Below are 22,438 nucleotides of genomic sequence, written 5' to 3' on the forward strand. Positions count from 1 at the left end.
GAAGATTGGGCTTCCAGTAAGTAAAAAGTTATCAATGACCCTGGAGAGTCATTTGTCAATAATTCAAGAGTATAGATTTTTCCTAGTGTATCAGAGCATCAGTCATTGCAGCAATGGGGTGAAAGGAAGGCAAAGGATAAATTTAAAAGACCAGTTTTCCCCTGTTTCCAAGGATGAGTGTTAAGATGTGGATGTGTGCATACACACCAGAGAGGCAGAAACTGAAAAAAAAAAAAATCTCATTAGAATCCCTTGTGAATTCAAAGACTGTCCAAAGTTAAAGAAGCTGGGAATTTGGGGGAACTAGCAGAAATGAGAGCAGGTACACTTGATCCACTTTGGCATTTATTTTTAAACTTTAACTCCATTGGAGGCTGAATTGGGATTAAAAATTCGAAAAGACTTGCGGATCCCACCAAACCCTGAATGAACATCCCCTGCAGAAATAATTCCCCTCTTATCTCACTAAAGGAAGATAACACTTTTTTCTTCATTCCTGACAACTTATGTCTCACTATAAAACTAAAGTTGACCAGGGCACACAAAACACCTACCTATGCCATTGTTAAGAAATTCTACAATTACACTTATGAGTCCTAATGTATCATGATAAACGATAGCTTTGTAAAGCTGGGGAAAGGGAAAGTTGCTCAGTTGTGTTCAACTCTGTGACCCCATGGACTATATAGTCCATGGAATTCTCTAGGCCAGAATACTGGAGTGGGTAGCCTTTCCCTTCTTCAGGGGATCTTCCCAACCCAGGGATCAAATCCAGGTCTCCCACATTGCTGGCTGATTCTTTATCAGCTGAGCCACCGGGGAAGCAAAGCTGGGGAAACAGAGCCCAAATTAAAATCCAATTTCAAGGAAAAAGGATTAGTGCAGAACTTTAAAAAAAAATAAAATAAAGCAGCTACACATAAACATTTTACCATTAGGCAAAATTTAAAGAAAATGTCATTCTTTAATTAATTTATTGTATTTCTTAAAACTGGAAGGGTAATAAGGTTGAAAATAAAGCAGCATGTATTCTGAAAATGATTTATTTCAGTTACAGTGAGAGGGAATCAGAATGAATATATGACACATTTTACTGCCACTTTTGTCCTAGGAGTTACAGAACTGATTACAAAGATTTTATGATTTCATTTTCACAATAGTAATTAAGTAAATTCTGTATAATCTTTTGTAAGTGAGGAGCTGGATTCCATATAATTTAGTTTGCTTTATAAAAGCCTGAATGTAGCAACACCAAAATCATAATAAAATTTTAACTGTGATCACACACACATATGTACATGCTTTTCTATGACAGAAAAGCTAGAGTAGTCTTAACAGCAATAAAGAGGTACGTAGGATATGAAAATTTGGATATTAGTAGAAAGAACCCTTGTGTCCCTAAAGACACAAATCTGTTGAATGAGACACTGAGATAAAAGTTATATTTTTCATTAATTAATAGATAAAGTATTTATTATTAAGTTGAGACACTTAGATGCTCTCTATGTGATAGCATTTATCTTCTGACAATGATCTTATGTATGGTGCAGCTTTTTAAATCAAGATTACTTTAGGAAAATAAAGACAGCTTTTAGGGATGTTATTCTAAGTTATGCTGCTAATAATATGAAGAGAAAGGAGTTGAACTCAGACACTCTGGACACAAAACTTACACTCTTAGTACATGTGAGCTATGATATTGTCTAGTTAATTTCTTGATGAATAAGAAACATGATAGTTAAACAGTGACACTGCTTAAGATGCATCTGTTTATGAATGACTCCTACAATAGGTCCTCAGTAATATGCAACAGTTATTGAGAAGCTTTTCTTCCTCATCTCAGTCAGTGGCAGAGGAAATGAGTGTGAAAATTTGTCCGAAGTGCTGCCTTGATACTAGTCTTTCTTTATGGGGCATCAGTCATTTTCCCTTGGTGGAGGAAAAATGGTAAATTCAGATTTTCTCCTAATGCAAATAGGAAATTGTGGAAAATATGACACAATGCAAACTGTAAACCCTGTTGATGAATGAAGGACATTCGAATGGAAGAAAGGGCAGGCAGTAAGGAAAAACGGTAAGAATGGTGCAGATAAGCTCAGATGTGTTAAACTCACACATAGTAAGGGGCACTACAGAGAGGTGGATGTGAGGTTTGAGTGCTTGGCGAGCACAGATTCATGGGGACTTTACAGGTCATAGGATTGAAATACGGAAATGTTTTTTGAGAAAAGGAACATGAAGAGAATTTATAGATGAGAAACCCGTGGTTTGTGATATTGAGAAATAAGAGAATGCCAGCAATATAGTCTAGGAAAATTCCAATACGACGAGGATGAACACTCAGGGAGAGAGTTAAGATCATGGGATCTGAGGAGGAAGACTCATCAAAAGCATTATATACACAATCATAACTTAACCCTATGACCCAGTAGCCATTTTTAGGTTGGTATCTCGAGTAAACATTTTGATGATTTCCATCAGCTGTAAGTGGTAACTTTGTATTATATTCAGCTTGTTTTTCACCGTATACCCCCAGGATCCAGGCACGTTTTTCTGACACGTCTACCTCCCAGTAATGTCTCCCTGATGTGATAACTGGGGATCCCAGGACACCATAATCGTCATAAACTTCTTTCCAACATCGATTATGTCTTTGGTCTTTGTGCACATATGTCACTTGTCTTCGATCAGCAGAAATGGCAATGTTACGATTACCTGTTGTATGACTCAGGGTCACGTCAACTGTTGAAAAATGAGAGGGTTATGTGAGGGCCATGATGTAGTTTTATTTCAGACATTTTGAAAACTATATTGAGAATAACTTTAGTGGAAAGACAATACATTTGTACATCTTGGGAGGGAAAATGGATCTTAAAACATGAGGTTTACTAGACAGTGAAAAGGGTGGTTTGATGAAAATGTCCTTACCCCAATAGCGTTGCATATATCTCAGCCCTGAAATGTTAAAAATCCACAATATTAAATATAAGGAAAAGATTCAGTCCTGTAATCTGTTTTCTTTCAAATTAGAGGAAGGGCTATGGTGAGGTAGCGAACTGGTGAAAGATAGGATAAAACCACATCTCTTGTCACTCACCATAAAATGACCACATCATAAGCACATAGTATCTGGGTTTTGTTGTCTCTATCCACACCAAGAAACTGGAGCCTCCTCTCCATTTTCCCTCCATCACAAAAAACCCAAAGACACCCACTTGGGTAGAACTCCTCACCACTAAACACTCGCAGTATGTCTCTCAGATCAGGAGCTCGAAACACACTTCTCTGTTCCTTGGGAACTGGTTTTGGCTTCTTCAGGGTCAAAGTCTTACTCCTAGGGATGACAAAAATTGATGTCCACATCTCTCACTATCTAGCCCTCTAAAACCACAGACTCAAAATTTTCACCCCATTGATGCACTTGAAAAGTCTTCCCTGCAGACCTTGGGGAGGTAGAGAGTGGATGCCTGAACTTGGAGACAGAAGAAATGCTGCTCATGTCCATCTTGCCAGTTACCCTCTGTGTGACTTGGGATGGTCTTGACCTCTCAGAAAGACAGTCTCTTTCTTCTATAATGAAGTCATTGACCTCTCCCTCTCTATTTCCTAGAAATCATATGAAATTATGGGATACCCAGGTGGGAACAGTGGAAAAGAACCCACCTGCCAATGCAGGAGACATAAGAGACCTGGGTTTGATCCCTGGGTCGGGAAGATCCCCTGGAGGAGGGCATGGCAACCCACTCCAGTATTCTTGCCTGGAGAATCCCATGGACAGAGGAGCCTGGTGGGCTACAGCCCATGGGGTTTCAAAGATTTGGACATGACTGAAGTGACTTAGCATGCACACACATAGGAAATTATATGAAATAATGAACTTAACACGGTAAATACTTGGTATCTCAAAAAAATCAGTTTGTGGAAAAGTCACTACGTAGATATGTATTTCCAAGAAAATGTCAGAAATTTGAGGTAACAGGATCTGGCTCCTGAGTGTTCTAGACAAATCAAGAATGAGAATACTGTCTAGAATCCCCAAATCTTCAAAGGCTGTTCCTTGATAAGGAGAGTATGCTGAGATTTCAGGTTCTCCAGAGACAAATAACCTTGAAGAAAAAGCCATTATGAATACTAAACTAATAGTGACCTGATTTTCATGTGTTTGTAAACAGCCTGAGGCTATCATGTAGGAGTGCAAATTCAGACACAAAGATGCTGACTTTCAAGTCTAGCTTAAGGCCCACATGTGCTTTTGGAAATCTAAACAGAAAGATATACAAGGACCTGTTCTAACATACCCAGGGAAGAAATTCAAATATAAAGAAGTTGTTTCCAGTTCTGGGTACTTGGCAGATAAAGAAGACTCAAACTTCCCATGAGAAGCATAACTAAATATGGGAACCTGAGTTGCATAGTGACATAGTGTGAATGAAATATTTGTGGAGTCTGACAGTGCAATTCCTTAACCTAATATTACTATTCACCCTAACTCTGCAACTTTCCACAAGCAAAATTCCCTACTGTAGAATCTTTTTCACTCTCAGTATTTATAGAACAATCTAGCCATGATTTGTGAATAAAAATTTAAGGTAAATCTATACCCCATTTTTTCAGCCCTGAACATTGTTTTATTCTAACTGGTCACCAGCTATGTCTAAGGTTTTTATTTTATTTTCACAGCATAAATGGACCATCTCTGGTCTGTCACACATACCTTTTCAAGATGTCATTTACATCCTAGTGAGAAAAGAGAAAACATGAGTCAAGAAGTAATAGGTTCCCCCACTTACAAAGCTTATTCACATCCCCATCAACCCCTGGTTTGGGGAATAGAGATGATCTCAATATGAGAGCCAAAAAGTAAAGACAAAAGTGAGGCCCCATAATTCCAGGAGATTCATGTGAGGTTGTCAGGTTTCCAAAAATGTAAAAGAGCTCCAACCCTTGTGGAAGTATGAGGCTTCTAGTATCTGGAGATGAGACATATTTATGGCAAAAACGAGATCTGTAATTCTGGATCCCCATGAGGTGATCTGAATAATTCATTGTTCTTTCATTTATTCAACTGGACTGTGAAGTGACACTATTGTACAGCAAGCATTAAACCAAGCTTTGGAGAATCAGAAATGAAATCATAATCTTAATATTCCTCAAGCTATGTAGATGGCTTTTGTTGAGAGTACAAGCAGACATATATATCAATATAAGCTTTTCAGGAAAAACCTGAAAAACTTTACTCTTTTCTCATTTTCTAATCTGTCTTTTCGTGATCTCTTCTATTCCCTAAAGTCAGCATCTGTATATGTGCAGTTGATTTCCAACTCTTTCTTTTTCACTCAACTTTGTCTCTTATATTAATTTATTCAGTAGTAAATAAGCTACAGAAACCAGTAATGTAGGATGTCTAATATGTAACTTATTATTCACCAACCAAATTGTCTTCTCTCTTGTACCCCATTTTCATAATGCTACCAATATACATTTACTGTCCAAGGACTCATGTATTTATCTGCAATTTAGTCTCTGCTGAGTCTCTTCAGTCCAGGTCCTTAACAGTTTTTAGCCATCTAATCATCTTAATCATCACTTTTACTGTTTTATTTGTTTGAACAGGAATCTGCCACTTTATTTGATCTCTTTTACTAAAGATTTATTTCCATGTCACCAAAAACTAGAATAGCTGAGTTTCCAAAAAAAAAAAACCACTCTTTGTATTAGTGCTCTTTTGTGTATATGACAAAGAAATCAAATAAAACTACAATAAGTAGAGAAAGAATAAGGAATTAGGGTGGCAGTTGCAACTTTAATCATAGTTTAATTCTGAAGCTCAAACATTATTCTCAGAATCTGGCCTGTGTCTTTCTTTAATTCTATTTATTCAACCCCTAATGACTCCTTTTCCCAGTTTATGAAGGAAACACAAACCTCCTGATATAAACTCTAGAAGAAAAGAGAGTTTCTTCTCCCAGTTATAACAATGCTTGAATGCAGTTACCCACATTAAAGAGAAAATATTTTTGTGTTGTTGCTGGAAGGTAAAGAAACAGTTTAGGTTAGTATCAGTCTGAAGTAGATCATATCAGGCAGGAAACATATTGTATATATTATACCAACCATTAGGAAAAAAACTTAAAAAATACAGTCAGACCTAAAATTTTATACTAGAAATATATGTTTAAGACAAAACAAACTAGCTAAAGAGAATGAAAAGAATGAAACTTACAATATCCATATAGTAATAGAAAGCAAATGGCAAAAGAGCAAATTTAAATATAAGCATTTTAGTAATTGCTTTAAATTTCATGTATTAATGCAGCAATTGAAATCAGAGATTGTCAACCTGTATAAAAAGCAAAATTCACCTATTGCTATTTGCATGAGACATAGTCAAGGCACAAAAAGGGTAAATGTAAAAAGATAGAAAAATATATACCATGCAAGCAGTAGTAAAAAAAAAAGGTCAAATATTTATGCTAATATTAAACAAAATATACTTTAAGATATATTATGAAAAGACATGAGGGTGATTTTATAATTATAAAAGATTCAGTTCATCAAAAAAATACAACAATTATAAATGTGTATGTGCCTAACAGCAGAGCTTCAAAATACTCAAAGCAAAACCAAAAGGAAAAACACACAATTCAATAATAACAGTTGCAGATGTTAATAACTCACTCTCATTAATGAGAGAACAACTTATATGGAAACATTCAAATTTACAGAAGACATGAACAATGCTACCAACCAACTAGACCTAACTGATGTCTGTAGCCCATTTTACCCTATAAGTGAGAAACATATAATCTTTTAAAATTCATAGTAAAAAATTTTCTAGATATACAATTTTTTAGGCCATAAAAAGTAACAATAAACGTGAAAGTTTAAAATACTAAAGATGTGTGTTCTTTGATTTTGACAAGATTAAATTTGAAATCCTCAGGAGAAGTGAAACTCAGAAATCACCAAGCATTTTCTCATTTACAACACACTTTAAAATACCCTAGGTTTAACACAGAATCAAAATTAAAAAAAAAAAAAAAACTGAAAAGGAAATTTGAGAATAAGTCAAACTGAATGAAAACAAAAATTAAACAATCAAAATGTATGAAATACAATTAATTAATTAAATGCACTTTGCCATTAAACACTATATCAAAAGAGCTTGTCTCAAATCAGTGGTCTAAAATTTCACTTCAAGAAAGGAATAGTAAATTGAATCAGCAGCTCCCCCTGTACACATGTACACAAATATATACACACATACAAATAAAGAAAACAATATATGGGCCCAAGAAACTATTTCTAGGAGATTGGTCTCAAGATGGTGGAGAAGAAGGATGTGTACTCACCCCATTCTTGAGAGACCATCCAAATCACAACTACTGAACAGCCATTGATAAAAAAATGCTGGAACCTACCAGAAAAGATACTCTACATTCAAAGACAAAAGAGAAAACACAGCGAGATGGGAGGAGGTGTGCTATTGCAATGAAATCAAATCTGACACACATCAGGTGAGCAAACTACAAACTGGAAAAAAAAAAAAACTACAGAAGTTAGCCTACAGGAGAGAAAATTCTGAGCCCAAGTCAGGCTTCCCAGCCTTGGGGTCCAGCAACGGAGGAGTCACCAGAGAATCTGACTTTGAAAGCCAAAGGAGTCTCATCACAGAAATTCCACAGGACTGAGGGAAACAGAAATTCCACTCTTGGAGTGTACGCACAAGGTCTTGTATGCACCAGGACTAAAGGGAGAAAAGCACTGACCCCATAAGAGATTGGGTGAGGTCTACTTGCTAGGCCTCCTGCAGAAGCGCAGGATGGCTTTTCACTGTGGCAAAGACACTGGCACTCATTGGAGTGAGCTCTCCTGGGGGCCACCATTATCCCTAGCCCTGATCGCAAGAGGGATAAGACGGAGTTCCACACACCACCAGTCTCTCCCATAAGAAAGCTTGCACAAAGCACTTAGATAACTTTATCCACCAGAAGACAGACAGCAAAAGCAAGACTACAATCCATCAGCCTATAGAATGGAAACAACAGAGATAGAAAAACAAAAAATAAAACAACAGAAGAATATGTCCCAGATGAAGGAACAAGATAAATCCCCAGAGAAAGAGCTATGTAACATGGAGATAGGCAACCTCCAGAAAAAGAATTTGGAATAATGATAGCAAAGATGATCCAGGATCTTGGAAAAGGAATGGAGGCAAGGATGAAGGTGCAAGAAATGTTCAACAAAGACCTAGAAGAACTAAAAAACAAACAAGGGTGAATAATACAATATCTGAAATGAAAGCTATACTAAAAGGAATCAACAGCAGAATAACTGAGGCAGAAGATTGAATAAGCAACCTGGAAGACAGGGTGGTGGAAATCACTGCTGTAGAGCAGAAGAAAGAAAAACAGCAACAACAAAAAATGACTATTGGGGTGACATTAAATGCACAAAGGTTCGCATTTTAAGGGTCCCAGATAGAGAAGAGAGAAAGAAAGGATTTGAGAAAATATTTGAAGAGATAATTGCTGAAAAGTTCCCTATCATGGGAAAGGAAACTGCCACCCAAGTCCAGGAAGCAAAGAGAGTCCCAGGCAGGATAAACACAAAGAGGAACATGCCAAGGCACATAGTAATCAAAGTGACAAAAATTAAAAGCAAGAAAAAATATTGAAAGCAACAATAGAAAAATGACAAATAGCATATGAGGCGATTCCCATAATGTTATCAACTGACTTTTCCACAGAAACTCTGCAGGCTAGTAGGAAGTAGCATAATATATTTACAACCAAAAACACTCTACCCAGCAAGGATCTCATTCAGATTTGCCAGAGATATAAAGAGCTTCACAGAAAAGCAGAAGCTAAGGGAATTTAGCATCACCAGACCAGCTTTGCAACAAATGCTAAAGGAACTTGTCTAGGCAGGAAAGAGACCAGCAATCTGAAAAGTCTTGTAAGTATATATACTGCTGTATGAAAATGTCTCTAGAACAGCAAACGCCAAAACTATAATAGATATGTACACAAAAAAGAAAAAGCAAGCCAAACACAACACTAAAGTGTTCATCAAGCCACAGGAGAAGAGAATAAGAGAGAAAGGGAAGAAAAAAGACCTACAAAAACAAAACCAATTAAGAAAATGGCCATGGGAACTTGCATATCAATAATTACCTTAAATGTAAATGGATTAAACTCTCCAAACAAAAGGCATAACCTGGCTGAATGGATACAAAAAAAGACCCATATGTATGCTGGCTACAAGAAACTCACTTTAAATCTAGGGACACATACAGATTGAAAGCGAGGGGATGGAAAAAGATTGTTGTTGATATTCAGTTGCTAAATGATGTCTGACTCTTTGGGACCCCACGGACTACAGCACACCAAGCTCCTTTGTCCTCCACAATTTCCCAGAGTTTGCTCAAATTCATGTTCACCAAGTCAATGATGTTACCTAACCATCTCATCCTCTGCCACTCCCCTTCTCACTTTGCCATCAATCTTTCCCAGCATCCGGGTCTTTCCCAATGAGTTGGCTGTTTGTATCAGGTGGCCAAAATATTGGAGCTTCAGCATCAGTCTTTCCAATGAATATTCAGGGTTGATTTCCTATATGACTGACTGGTTTGATCTCCTTGCAGTCTGAGGGACTCTCAAGAGTCTTCTCCAACACCACAATTCAAAAGCATCAATTCCTCAGCACTCAGTCTTCTTTATGGTCCAACTCTCGCATTTGTACATGACTACTGCAAAAACCATAGCTTTGACCTTATGGACCTTTGTTGGCAAAGTGATGTCTCTGTTTTTTAATACACTGCCTAAGTTTGTCATAGCTTTCTTTCCAAGGAATAAGTATCTTTTAATTTCATGACTGCAGTCACTGTCCACAATGATTTTGGAGCCCATGAAAATGCAATCTGTTATTGCTTCCATTTTTTCTGCTTTTATTTGCCATGAAGTGATGATGAGGTGGATGTGATGATCTTAGTTTTTTGAATGTTGAGTTTCAAGCCAACTTTTTCACTCTCCTCTTTCACCTTCATCAAGAGGATCTTTAGTTCCCCTTCACTTTCTGCTTTAGAGTGGTATCATCTGCAAATCTGAGATTGTTGATATTTCTCTCTGCAATCTTGATTTTAGCTTGTGAGTGATACAGACCAGCATTTTGCATGGTGTACTCTGCATGTAAGTTGAATAAGCAGGGTGATAATATACAGCCTTGATGTACTCCGTTCCCATTTTTGAACCAGTCTGTTTTTCCATGCCTGGTCCTAACTATTGCTTCTTGACTTGCATACAGGTTTCTCAGGAGGTAGGTAAGTGGTCTGGTCTTCCATATAATTAAAGATTTTTTCAAAGTTTGTTGTGACCCACAGAGCCAAAGGCTTTAGCACAGTCAATGAAGCAGAAGTAAATGCTTTTCTGGAATTCCATCATTTTCTCTATAATCCAAAAAATGGTGGAAATTTGATTTCTGGTTCCTCTCCTTTTCTAAACCCAGCTACTACATCTGGAACCTCTCAGTTTGTGGGAAAAGGTATTCCATGGAAGTGGAAATTAAAAAAAAAAAAAAAGGTGTAGTAGTAATACTCATGTTAGACAAAATAGAAGTTAAAATAAATATTGTTATAAGAGATATAGGAAGACACTACATAATGATCAAGGGATCAATCCAAGAAGTTGATATTACAGTTTTTAAAATATATTGACCCAACATAGGAACACCTCAATATATAAGGCAAATACTAATAGCCAAAAAGGAGAGACTGACGGTTAACAGTAACAGCAGGGAACTTTAACACCCCTCTTTCATCAACGGACAGATCATTCAGGCAGAAAATCAACAAGGAAACACAGGTTTTAAATCACACATTAGGCCAGATGGACTTAATAGAGCATTCCATCCAAAGCAGCAAAATACACATTCTTCTCAAGTGCACATGAAACATTCTTCAGGATTGATCACATACTGTGCCACAAAGTGAGCCTCAGTAAATTCAAGAAAATTGAAATCATATCAAGCATCTTTTCCAACCACAATGCTATGAGATTAGAAATAAACTATAAGGAGGCAAAAACAATACAATATTGTAAAGTAATTAGCCTCCAATTAAAGTAAATAAATTTATATTAAAAAAATAAATTATAAGGAAAAAAAAACACAAAAAACAAAAGTCTGTGGAGATTAAGCAATATGCTACTAAACAACCTATGGGACCACTGAAGAAATCAAAGAGGAAATTAAAAAGTACCCAGAGACTAATGAAAATAAAAGCATAATAATGATCCAAAACCTACAGGATTCAGCAAAAGAAGTTCTAAGAAAGAAGTTTATAGCAATTCAATCATACATCAAGAAACAAGAAAATTCTCAAATGTACAACATAACCTGATGCTTAACGGAACTAGAGAAAGAAGAACAAACAAAACTTCAAGTTAGTAAAAGGAAAGAAATCGTAAAGGTCAGAGCAGAAATAAATGAAGTAGAGGCAAAGAAAACAATAGCAAAGGTCAGTAAAACTAAAAGCTGTTTCTTTGAAAAGATAAACAAAATTGATAAACCTTTAGCCAGACACATCAAGAAAAAAAGGGAAAGGATTCAAATCAATACAATTAGAAATTAAAAAAGGAGAAGTTACAACTGAAAGTGAAAGTGAAGTCTCTCAGTTGTGTCCGACTCTTTGGGACCCCACGGAGTGTAGTCTACCACGCTCCTCTGTCCATGGGATTTTCCAGGCAAGAGTACTGAAGTGAGATGTCATTTCCTTCTCCAGAGGATCTTCCCAACCCAGGGATTGAACCTGGGTCTCCCACATTGTAGGCAGACGCCTTACCATCTGAGCTACCAAGAAGGTACAACTGATACCATAGAAATACAAGGACTCGTAAGAGATTACTACAGGAACTGTATGCCAATAGAATGGACCACCTCAAAGAAGTGGATGAATTCTCAGAAAGGTATCTCCCAAGACTTAACCAGAAAGAAATAAAAAAGATGAGCAGACCAGTCACAAGTATTGAAATTGAAGCTGTGACTGAAAAAATCCAATGCACAGAAGTCCAGGACCAGATGTGCTCACATGTGAATTCTATCATGGGGAAAAGTTATCAACAATTCTTCTGAAGCTGTTCCAAAAAATTGCAGAGGAAGGGAAACCACCAAACTGGGAAAACTGGCCAACTACATGTAAAAATGAAATTAAAACACTTCTTAACACCACACACAAAAATAAACTCAAAATGTACTAAGGATGTACATATGAGACGAAACACTATAAAACACTTAGAGGAAAACGTCGGCGGAACACTCTCTGGCAAAAATCACAGCAATATGTTTTTTGGATCTATCTCCCAGAGTACTGGAAGTAAAAACAGAAATAAACAAATGAGACCTAATCAAATTTAATAGTTTTAAATAAAATGAAAAGACAAGCTAGAGATTGGAAGAAAATATTTGCAAATGATGTGAATTATAAGGGATTTGTCTCCATGTGGCTTAATATCATCAAGACAAATAACCAAATCAAAAACCAGGCAGAAGACCTAAATAGACATTTCTCCAAAGAAGACATACAGATAGCCAAGAGGTATTCAAAAACATCACTAATTATTAGAGAAATGCAAATCAAAATTATTAGAGAAACGCAAATCACCTCACACCAGTTAGAATGGCCAGTATCTAAAACCCCACAAACAATAAATGTTGGAGACTGAGTGGAGAGAAGGGAACCCTTTTGCACAGTTGATGGGAATGTAAATAGGTGAAGCCAATAAAAGTTCCTTAAGAAACTGAAAATAGAGCTACCATATGATCCAAGGCAACCCACTCCAGTACTCTTGCCTGGAAAATCCCATAGATGGAGGAGCCTGGTAGGCTGCAGTCCATGGGGTCGCTACGAGTCGGACATGACTGAGTGACTTCACTTTCATTATTCACTTTCATGCATTGGAGAAGAAAATGGCAACCCACTCCAGTATTCTTGCCTGGAGAATCCCAGGGACAGGGGAGCCTGGTGGGCTGCGGTCTCTGGGGTCACACAGCAGCATGATCCTGCAAGGCCACTCCTAGAGATATGCCTGGAGAAAAACATTATCTGAAAGGATACATACCCCAACATTCACTGCAGTGCTATTTACAATAGTCAAGACATGGAAACAACTTAAATGTCCATTAACCAAGGAATGAATAAAGATGTGATACATATGTACAATGCAATATTAGCCACTGAAAAGAATGAAACAAGGCTATTTGCAGCAACATGGATGGAAGTAGAGATGGTCATACTGAGTGAAGTCAGATATATAATATAGTGTATATTATAGGCTATCATTTACATGCAGAATCTTTTCAAAAAGATACAGATGAACTTATTTACACAACAGAAGCAGACTCACAGACTTAGAGAACAAATTTACGGTTTCAAGGAGTGAAGGATGCGTGGGGAGTGACAGCACCAGAAGGAGCACAGCAACTTGAAAGCAATGGAAACTTTGCTTCATTTTTCTTGTGTCTCAGATGCTCGGGCTTCTTCCCAACTCTTACCTGCAGCATCTGCATTGTTGACCCTTGCAAACGATGCTCTATTTCTGAGATGAGATTTCTCACCAACTGGCTCTGCTTGACCAGCTCATTCTCAGAGTTTGCTATGGTACACAGAATGGCTGTCTCCTCAACTTTCAGCTTTTGTAGTTCCTTTGTCTCCTCACTGTCCAGGATTGCTCTCAGTTTTTCAAACTCTGCCTGGACATTTTGTATCTCATGTTGTGTTTGACTCTTCAGTAATGAGAGAGAGAGAGAGAGAGAGAGGAAGAAAACAATTTTTGGAGAAGCTGACTTTGCCTTTTTTTTTTTCTATCAAATTTCAAAATAATGCCTCCAAGTCTGCCTTGTTAAGGACAACCAAGAGCCAAAAGTATTCCAGCCTTCACACATCCTATTCAGAATTCTCCTGCCTCCCTGCATTGCTTTTGACCCCCACCAACCAACCTTTGCCAAAAAGGCAAACGCTGAGGACAGAACCACAAGCCATTGTCAGATGTCTTTTTCAGAAGAGTCAAAGGCTAATGAATATGTCAAGAATGGAACATGAAATTCCCTAGTCATCCCCACCAAAGAGTCCCTCTAAAAGAATACCTCCCTCCCAATATCTGTGTTCATTTGCTTTATGTCCACTTTTCAGCACCCACTCTTATCAGGGAAACAGTGAAGAAAAGGACTAGTCAAATGGTTTAACTGTCTGGGAACAAATAGGAAGGTAGCTCCTTGTGATCAACTTAAGGTCCTGCCCAGAAATCTGTCTAACTCCTTCAGGAAGTGTCTCCTCCTACCTTCCAGGCAGCAATCTCTTCTCTGAAGTCAGACTCCAACTCCTCAGCTTCCTGCTGCTCCTGCTTCAGCCTCTCTAGAGCTGTCTGAAGTTTCTTCTGTTGAGAAAAGAATCACATCACAGTCAAGCTATAGATTTTCCTAACATCACTGAAGAGGAGAAATGGAGGAGAAATGAGCCTGATTTCCAAAGAGAATATGCTTTACAGAAACTGAGAACAGCAATTAGACTCTATTACTTGGAAGAAGACCTGAGGTGGGGAAGGTGTTCTATAAGACTGAAGAGATTAAAGTCATCATCCTCTCACCTAGAGAAGACTGGTTGTTTAAGAAGAAAGCTGATCCTGCAACAAGGAAATAGCTTACATTTCAATCCACCCAGTGTCCTAGTTACCTCTCCTGTTCAAAGAGTTAAGGAAGCTTCTCTTGGGCACCAATCTCTACGTATTGGCACAAGGTACATGGATGTATACTTCTAGGCTAAGAGTCTGTGTATAGGGTTATTACTTTGTAATTGTAAAAATGCACATTTCTGTCCTTCAGACATCAGAAGGTGAGCATAGGAAGAAAAAAAATCACAGGCCCCAGGTTCATGGTGATTAGGTAATTAAAGTCCAATGTAAAGTAGACAGTTCTTATCAACTACAATTTTCTGCCCTGTTTTCTCTCCATTGTGGTCTCTTACCTGGTATTCCTGGGCGACCTCCTCCATGAGAAATGTAGAGTGACCACGGTGCTCCTGGGACCGTTCACAAAGCCAGCAAATGACCTTCCCATCCTCTTCACAGAAGAGCACGAGTTTTTCTCCATGGTGAGCACAGAGATGTTTCTCTTGCTCCTGTAGGCTCAGTTTGACCTCCCTGACCCTCTGCACTATGTTGGCCAGGTGCCAATTAGGCCTCAGTTTCCCAGATTCATAATTGATTCTGCACACAGGGCACTTTCTCGCCTCCTCTTCGTCAGTCACGGACTCTTTGCTGTTTGCAGTGATGCAGGCTTGGCAGAAACTGTGGCCACAGTCAAGGCTCAGGGGCTCTGTTAGAAGCTCCAGGCAAATGGGGCAGGTCACCTCCTCCTGTAAGTTCACCAATTTTTCTGAAGCCATAGCACCTGCTCACTTTCTCCTACCTGTCCTGACTTCTGTGGTTTCTCTTGCTCACAGATTGCTACAGAATTGGGAAGGATAAAAAGGAACAGAGTAAGAAAGGTAGAAAAACATGGTACTAACTGCTTATAAATCAAGTACAGGCCAAGATCAAATTATTGAAGGACAGAAAAGAAAACATGGAGAAACAAGGAAAGGATCTTGGTTGCCAAGTCAAAAGGACATTTCATAATTTAATGCTTTACTATCAGCTCAGTAAATTTAATGATTCTTATTATTTAATATTACTTAACAAAAGTATAGGAGAAGGCAATGGCACCCCACTCCAGTACTCTTGCGTGCAAAATCCCACGGACAGAGGAGCCTGGTAGGCTGCAGTCCATGGGGTTGCTAAGAACTGGACATGACTGAGCGACTTCACTTTCACTTTTTACTTTTATGCATTGGAGAAGGAAATGGCAACCCACTCCAGTGTTCTTGCTTGGAGAATCCCAGGGATGGGGGAGCCTGGTGGGCTGCCATCTATGGGGTCACACAGAGCCAGACACAACTGAAGCGACTTAGCAGCAGCAGCAGCAGCAACAAAGTATGACCTGAAGCCTTTTTTAATAAGATACTTGTATGACACACCATTCAACCTGATTTTTCTTTCCCATGCCCAAGAAGTATCTTCAGTATCAAAAGGCTGAAATCACTTAATGTCTTTGGGATTTTATATCCACTCTTCTCTCAATATGAAATGCTTCCCCTGATATCAGTATGACTTTCTCTTATGCTTTGGTAAACTCTTTCCTGATGTTCTTTCATCACAAACAACTGCTCTAACTAAAGTATTTATGTGTAACCACTGCCATTAATTGCTCAACATTTGCAATGATTTCCCATATTATTATGACATAGTATATTACAATGGGTTTATACATATGATTAGAGCAAATCCTTCATCAGATGAGTAAATAGAGCCAGTGACTTACAAAGATCATGCATCTTTAATACACTGAATGGGTTGACCCTAATATATTGATGGCATTCCTTCAGAGGCCTGTCTTCTATCCCACTGAGTTAATCTGAGACAAACAGAAGTTACTACATGGGCCCAATTATTCAGAGCAATGTGAAGGGTTGTGTGGAAATGAAGAAATCCAAACCAGCTGGATAGTTCTACAAAGTTTTGAGTGTGTACATATTGATTTCCCTTTGGCCCAGAAATATTCCTAGGAGCATTGATAGGAGTCTAAAAGAAGTATGTGTATGATGGTGAGGAGGGAGTTAGTATAAACAGACTCATAGAATAACAGAAGTCAGGTATATAAAAACATATAAATATAGATGAAATGAATGTCAGTCTTGAGAAGAAAAATCTCAAAATATTAGGTCATATTATTCAACTAATTATTGTTGATGAAGAATTATGTGCTGGCAACTGGATTAATATCCATACACAGTAAGATGAGTTCAAAAAGATGATTTAGACCACTGTAAACTTGATATTCACCTGGAAAGTAGTAGTAAATAAAAATTCAGTCTTATATATACCAAAGATCATATATAAAGATACCACTATAGAGACATATATGTTTATCAGAGATCAAATAATAGGGGTAAAAAAAAAGCGGGGGGTTATCCAAGAATTCCAACTTGAAAACATAAGGGCTGAACTCAAGGAAGATGAAGGAAACATGGAAGGAAAGGGAGTATAAATATTTTAGGTGTAGGAAATGAAGACACAACCTCGTATATAGGTTTCAAAAGGCCAGTGTGACAGGAGCACAGAAAAGTGCCAGGCCCTTGATAATCCAAGAGGCTGCAGTGACATTAATTATGATACTTCCTAGCATTCGTGACCTTTGCAGACCCACCTCCAAGAGTCAGGAGAAGTTATCAATGTTTTCCCATCAGAGAAGAGTAGGGGCATGACCAGGTGGGACTTTGGGCTGTGAAGTGCTGGATGGACCCAGTGTGGAATTGGGAAGGTCAGGTAGGATGCAGCTGCTCAGGAGAGAGATGATGATAGTTTGAGAGCAGGGTGATGAGGGGAACGCAGGGCAGCATATGAGAGTGAGAGATGAAAAGGCAGGATTCTGTTTTAGATTAGATATGTAGTAACAACGGTTAACATCAGGTCTGGGCTCTTTCTTCCTATAATACGATACTGGCTACAATTCTCCTAAGTCTGTGTGAGTGTGTGTGTGTGTGTTGTTTTCTGGGAAACCTATTGGATTACAGCTGAGTAGAAGTTCTGCAGCCTTTCAAGAAAGGATTATGGATAATACAATTAGTCTGATATAAACTGCATTTGGGACTAGGAAGGCATTATATAGTTCTTAAATAAACACAGTTGGTTAGAATATACCTCATTTTTCACAAGGAGATTGTGACTACATCATCAAATCTATCTCTTTTAGGTACCTGAAAACTGGTGCTCGTGGCCTTTTTACAAGGTAATCAGCTCACTAGGCTTATGTCACCTGTGGTGGGTTCACACACATCCGTCTAGTGTGGTTCCTTACAAAGCTGAGATGATGGGGATAATGCGCCTCCTGTAAGGATCATCTCAGAGCTCACCTGAGGCACTTATGCCCAGCGTTGTGTCTCCTGTCCTGATACCTCCAGCTAAGCTTAGTAAACTCCATGGTGAGAGTATCAATAGCCTTGATAGGGAGGCCAAAGGGCCTCAAGTGGCAGGAGGAAATAAAAGTTCAATGGCAGGCTCTTTTTTTTTTTTCCTTTTCTCTTCTAATCCTGTGTGGTCACGGCGATACCTGGCTCCCTCTGAACTTAACCTTATCTCAATCCTTGAGCTAACCAATGCATTTTTCTCATGTAAATATCTTTCTTAAGCTATGTTAATGACCTGTGTTCATTGGAAAAGACCCTGACGCTGGGAAAGATTGAAGGCAGGAGAAGATGACAACAGAGGAAGAGATGGTTGGATGGCATCATCAACTCAATTGACATGAGTTAGAGCAAGCTCTGGGAGTTGGTGATGGACAGGGAAGCCTGGCATGCTGCAGTCCATGGGGTTGCAAAGAGTCAGACATGACTGAGCAACTGAACTGAACTGACTGAATGAACTATGCATTTGTTGGAAATCTGCCTTTCTTCAAGATTCATGTCATTTGTTTTACGGCCAAGGATGACTCACTTTGTGCCAATGCTATCTCACAATGCATGTTGTGGGTGAGAGGCCTGGTGAAACTCTCTCAGTTTTGAGGAATTTCCTTTCCCTAATTAGCAACCTGCTAATAGGTATATAACTCCTTCTAAGACTATCAAGGGGGCACTCTTTCTGTCCCCTTCTGATGTCTATGTTAGAAGCTTTCCCTCTTTCATACTTTAATAAAACTTTTTTATACAAAAAGCTCTGAGTGATCAAGCCACATCACTGGCCCTGGATTGAATTCCTCTCCTCCAGAGACCAAGAATCCTGCATCGGTCTCAGCTCAGAGCAGCAACCTTTCAGTAGCTTATGTGTTATGAGATTGTGTAAGTGGAATTTGTGATCCAGATTTGAAACCACTGCTAGTGGTCAGTCAGAGCGGGCAGCACAAAGTGACAGCACAGAGAGGCTTGCTCTTCAACCTGGAATCACTATGGCTCTCTGGCCATAGTCTAGTCTCAGATGGTCTGTAGAGGCTTCAAGCAGATGGGGCTGTGAAACAACAGATGAGGAAAGGGAGCATCTCAGATGATAGTCCATATCTCGATGGTTGCCAAAGTTTGCTGGTAAAAGAGAGATCTCTGGTATGAAACAGCTAATAAATTTCCCTTTGCTCTGCCCAAGGGATGTAGAACTCATGAAAGCTGAATAGAGATAAATTGAGACCTATTGAAATTCCTTTTGTGCCATGTTCATCCTACATGAAGGGAACCTAATAAAGAATGAGGCTGAAAGGGAAGCAGAAACGCTATCCAGTTAAAGGTACAGATACCCAAATAGCTCAGAAGCCATATGCAGTTTGCCCATGGCTGCAAAGATTATGACCCAACCAGACTCTGATGAAGAACAAGATCAGAGGTGGACATTATATCAATTCAAGTTCATGATATCAACTCAAGCTGTGTTCCAAATGGTAACGGAGTATCAAGCAATTTCTCTTCAATCCAACCAATTTTGAGATGCACCAAAAGCATATAGAGACGGGAGATACAGAGCAAGCATTCAGCCATGAGGCTGCAGAATTTATATTCCCTTCAGGGCTCCAAAGAGCTAATACGTCAAAGTTGATGCGGCACAACTGAAAGGGAAGGAACTAGTCTCTATGCATGAAGGCTGAACCCACCCCTAGACATCTCCCTAAGCAGTGGCCCAGGGCTCCAATGCAGTCAGAGAGATAGATGTAGGAACGTGATGGCATTTGCCTGATAAAACTGTAGGCCACTTGGCTGCCATGGTGTTAGGTGATTGAATCTTACATGTTGTTTTTCTCACATCTGAGCACAGAGTTAAAATACCTCAGAGGAGACAGCTATAGATAAGCAAAAAGGACATAAAAAGAAAATAATTATGCAAAATTCCTAGAAGTAAATTTATATATAGAACTTTCTTCTTTTGTGATTCCAGTAAAACTGTTTCTTTAAGTAGGATAAAGCCACAGATTACGGATGTTATATGTTACTTGGAAAATGAAATTTTGCTTTGTTTTATTTCCCAAGCAGTCATCTATTATTCTACACCATAAACTCCTTGTGATACTAGCAAAATAAAACCTGAAACAGTAAACTAACAAATCAATTCTAAAATTCTGTAGTTTTTGGTCTGACAGTGGTGAACTGTGTGAGCTCAGAAGACAAGATTCTAACACTGACTATAGCTGAGAGAGCGACAAGTAATATTTAGTAGAGATGATAATTTCCAAAGTCAACGTTGAAGAAATAAGATTGGTCAGAAGCTTCCAACCTCCCTTATTGTAAGACTCTACCTCCCACAGACTGATCTTTAGTCAGCACTCTAACCAGGAAGCCTGCAGGCTGGGCCATTTCCTCTTTTAGAACAGACAACAAATGAAACTCACCCAAGCAGATTTTGTTTTTTCTTCTGTGTGTCTTTCAAACTCTTCCCTCCACAAACCACTCAGCAATTCTCACATCCTAATGGAGAAGTTGTGAAGACAGGCAATGGGCAGATGTGTTCAGGATTCACTCATCACACCAGCGCCTGACCTCCACTAAAATCTCTAATAGATGACAAGTGAAAATGAAAGCTAAATTCTAGAGGGTGGAGTACGGGCGGGCGAGAAAGGAGGAGAGAAACTATAGACCAGTAAGAGGCGTCTACGTAGGACACTATGAGGAAACAAGGCTTTTATTCCTGAGGCTGGTGGGTCAGTGAGTACATTTTATTCTTTTCTCAGCTTTTCTCCTAGAAGCTGTTCTCAAGTCTCTTCAAAATAATAAATCCTTTGGAAAATCAGGCTTCGTAAGCAATGCAATTTCAGGCACTCACCATGTATTGTTCCATATTAAGGAGCTGTCAGGAGGAGGGAGTAAAGTGCCCTCTTTTCCCCAGTGAGGACCCACACTGAGGGCTCCCCTGAGGCAGCAACACTAGCATGCTCTCCTCTGGCCTGTGTCCACCAGCTGAAGCAAGCGAATGTGGACATCTGTCCTATTAGGGCATGTTGGAGGAAATGGCTCAACAAATCTGAAATCACTCAGGTGGTCAGTCAGACGGGTGATCACAGAGCGGGTAGTTCATTGACACTGCCATTCAGAAGCTGGATGCCATGTGGCTAAAATGAGACTTTTCCTAAATAGGTTGCAAAAGAGGAAACTGTAGGAGGGTTATTTGTTGGACAATGGCATATAATGCTGTTTATCATATAATCCTTAGAGTCTTATAAAATGAAGCAAGAAAATTAGTTTGATGGCTAATTTTGTGTGTTGACACTGACTGGTCATTTGTGCCAGACATTGTTTCTGGGTGTGTCTGTGTGGGTGTCATTTCCAGATGAGAACAGAATTAGATCTGTGGACTCAGTAGGCTACCTTCTCCAGGGTGGGTGAATATTATCATTCAATTTGTTGAGGGACCTGAAAAGAACAAACATGTGGAAGAAGGAAGAATTTGCTCTTCCTGTTCCTGCCTGCATGCTTGAGCTAAGATGCAGCTTTTCCATGGTCTTCACACTAGACTGTACTGTGGCCCCAAGCTTCACACTTGGACTGAGTTACATAGATTTCCAGTCTGCAGATGGCAGGACTGGGATTTCTCAAAGTCTATAATTATGTGAGCCAATTCCTTATAATTAAGCACTTTCAAATAAATATTTATGATGAGAATAGATAGATATATAGATAGATATTTTACTTCTCTGAAGTACCCTGACTAATACAGTGAAGAAAAAATTCTGTGTTTTTTCTTCGCAGAGACAAACTGTAATAATGATAATGATACAGATCAACAGCAATTTCAAAAGACATGAGCCAAAGAGTGTTATTTTTTGGGTTTGTGTGTGTGTGTGTGTGTATGATATGGAGTTGTATGAACTGTTTAAAAATTTTGAACATTCAGTTCAGTTCAGTCAGTTGCTCAGTTCTGTCCAGCTCTTTGAGACTCCATGGACTGCAGCACGCCAGTTCAAGGTCCATCAAAATTCCAAAAACTTACTCAAGCTCATGTCCATCGAGTCAGTGATGCCATCCAACCATCTTATCCTCTGTCACCCCCTTCTCCTCTTTCCTTCATCTTTCCCAGCATTAGGGTCTTTTCAAAGGAGTCAGCTCTTCACATCAGGTGGCCAAAATATTGGAGTTTCAGCTTCAACATCGGTCCTTCCAATGAATATTCAAGACTGATTTCCACTAGGATTGACTGGGTTGATCTCTTTGCAGTCCAAGGGACTCTCAAGAATTTTCTCCAACACCACAGTTCAAAAGCATCAATTTTTCTGTGCTCAGCTTTTTTTATAGTCCAACTCTCACATCCATACATGACTACCGGAAAAACCATAGCCTTGACTAGACAGACCTTTGTTGACAAAGTAATGTCTCTGCTTTTGA

At 38.8% G+C, this 22,438-nt stretch overlaps 1 protein-coding gene across 1 annotated transcript; it reads right to left on the reverse strand.

Annotated features, from left to right (window-relative positions):
* Nucleotides 1–1,025: 1,025 nt before the first annotated feature.
* LOC120876602 (tripartite motif-containing protein 5-like) lies at nucleotides 1,026–20,629 on the reverse strand. The gene is made up of 8 exons (XM_040258576.1): nucleotides 20,452–20,629; nucleotides 15,017–15,497; nucleotides 14,334–14,429; nucleotides 13,549–13,779; nucleotides 4,715–4,737; nucleotides 3,234–3,334; nucleotides 2,929–2,955; nucleotides 1,026–2,742 (listed from the first exon to the last, which is right to left on the reverse strand). Exons 2-8 carry the CDS (start codon nucleotides 15,434–15,436, stop codon nucleotides 2,111–2,113), a joined length of 1,530 nt encoding a protein of 509 aa, XP_040114510.1. The 5' UTR covers nucleotides 15,437–15,497; nucleotides 20,452–20,629; the 3' UTR covers nucleotides 1,026–2,110.
* Nucleotides 20,630–22,438: the final 1,809 nt, after the last annotated feature.

The sequence above is a fragment of the Oryx dammah genome, unplaced genomic scaffold (genome assembly GCF_014754425.2).
Source record: "Oryx dammah isolate SB20612 unplaced genomic scaffold, SCBI_Odam_1.1 HiC_scaffold_17, whole genome shotgun sequence".
Classification (NCBI taxonomy): domain Eukaryota; kingdom Metazoa; phylum Chordata; class Mammalia; order Artiodactyla; family Bovidae; genus Oryx; species Oryx dammah.

What these genes read in the sequence shown, in the direction of transcription:
- LOC120876602 (XM_040258576.1), bottom strand. Translation starts at nt 15,436, where the DNA reads ATGGCTTCAGAAAAATTGGTGAACTTACAGGAGGAGGTGACCTGCCCC. An exon ending in GTAAATGACATCTTGAAAAG is followed by an intron (nt 3,335 to 4,714) that starts GTATGTGTGACA and finishes TGTCATCCCTAG; the next exon opens with GAGTAAGACTTTGACCCTGA. An exon ending in ATATATGCAACGCTATTGGG is followed by an intron (nt 2,743 to 2,928) that starts GTAAGGACATTT and finishes ATTTTTCAACAG; the next exon opens with TTGACGTGACCCTGAGTCAT.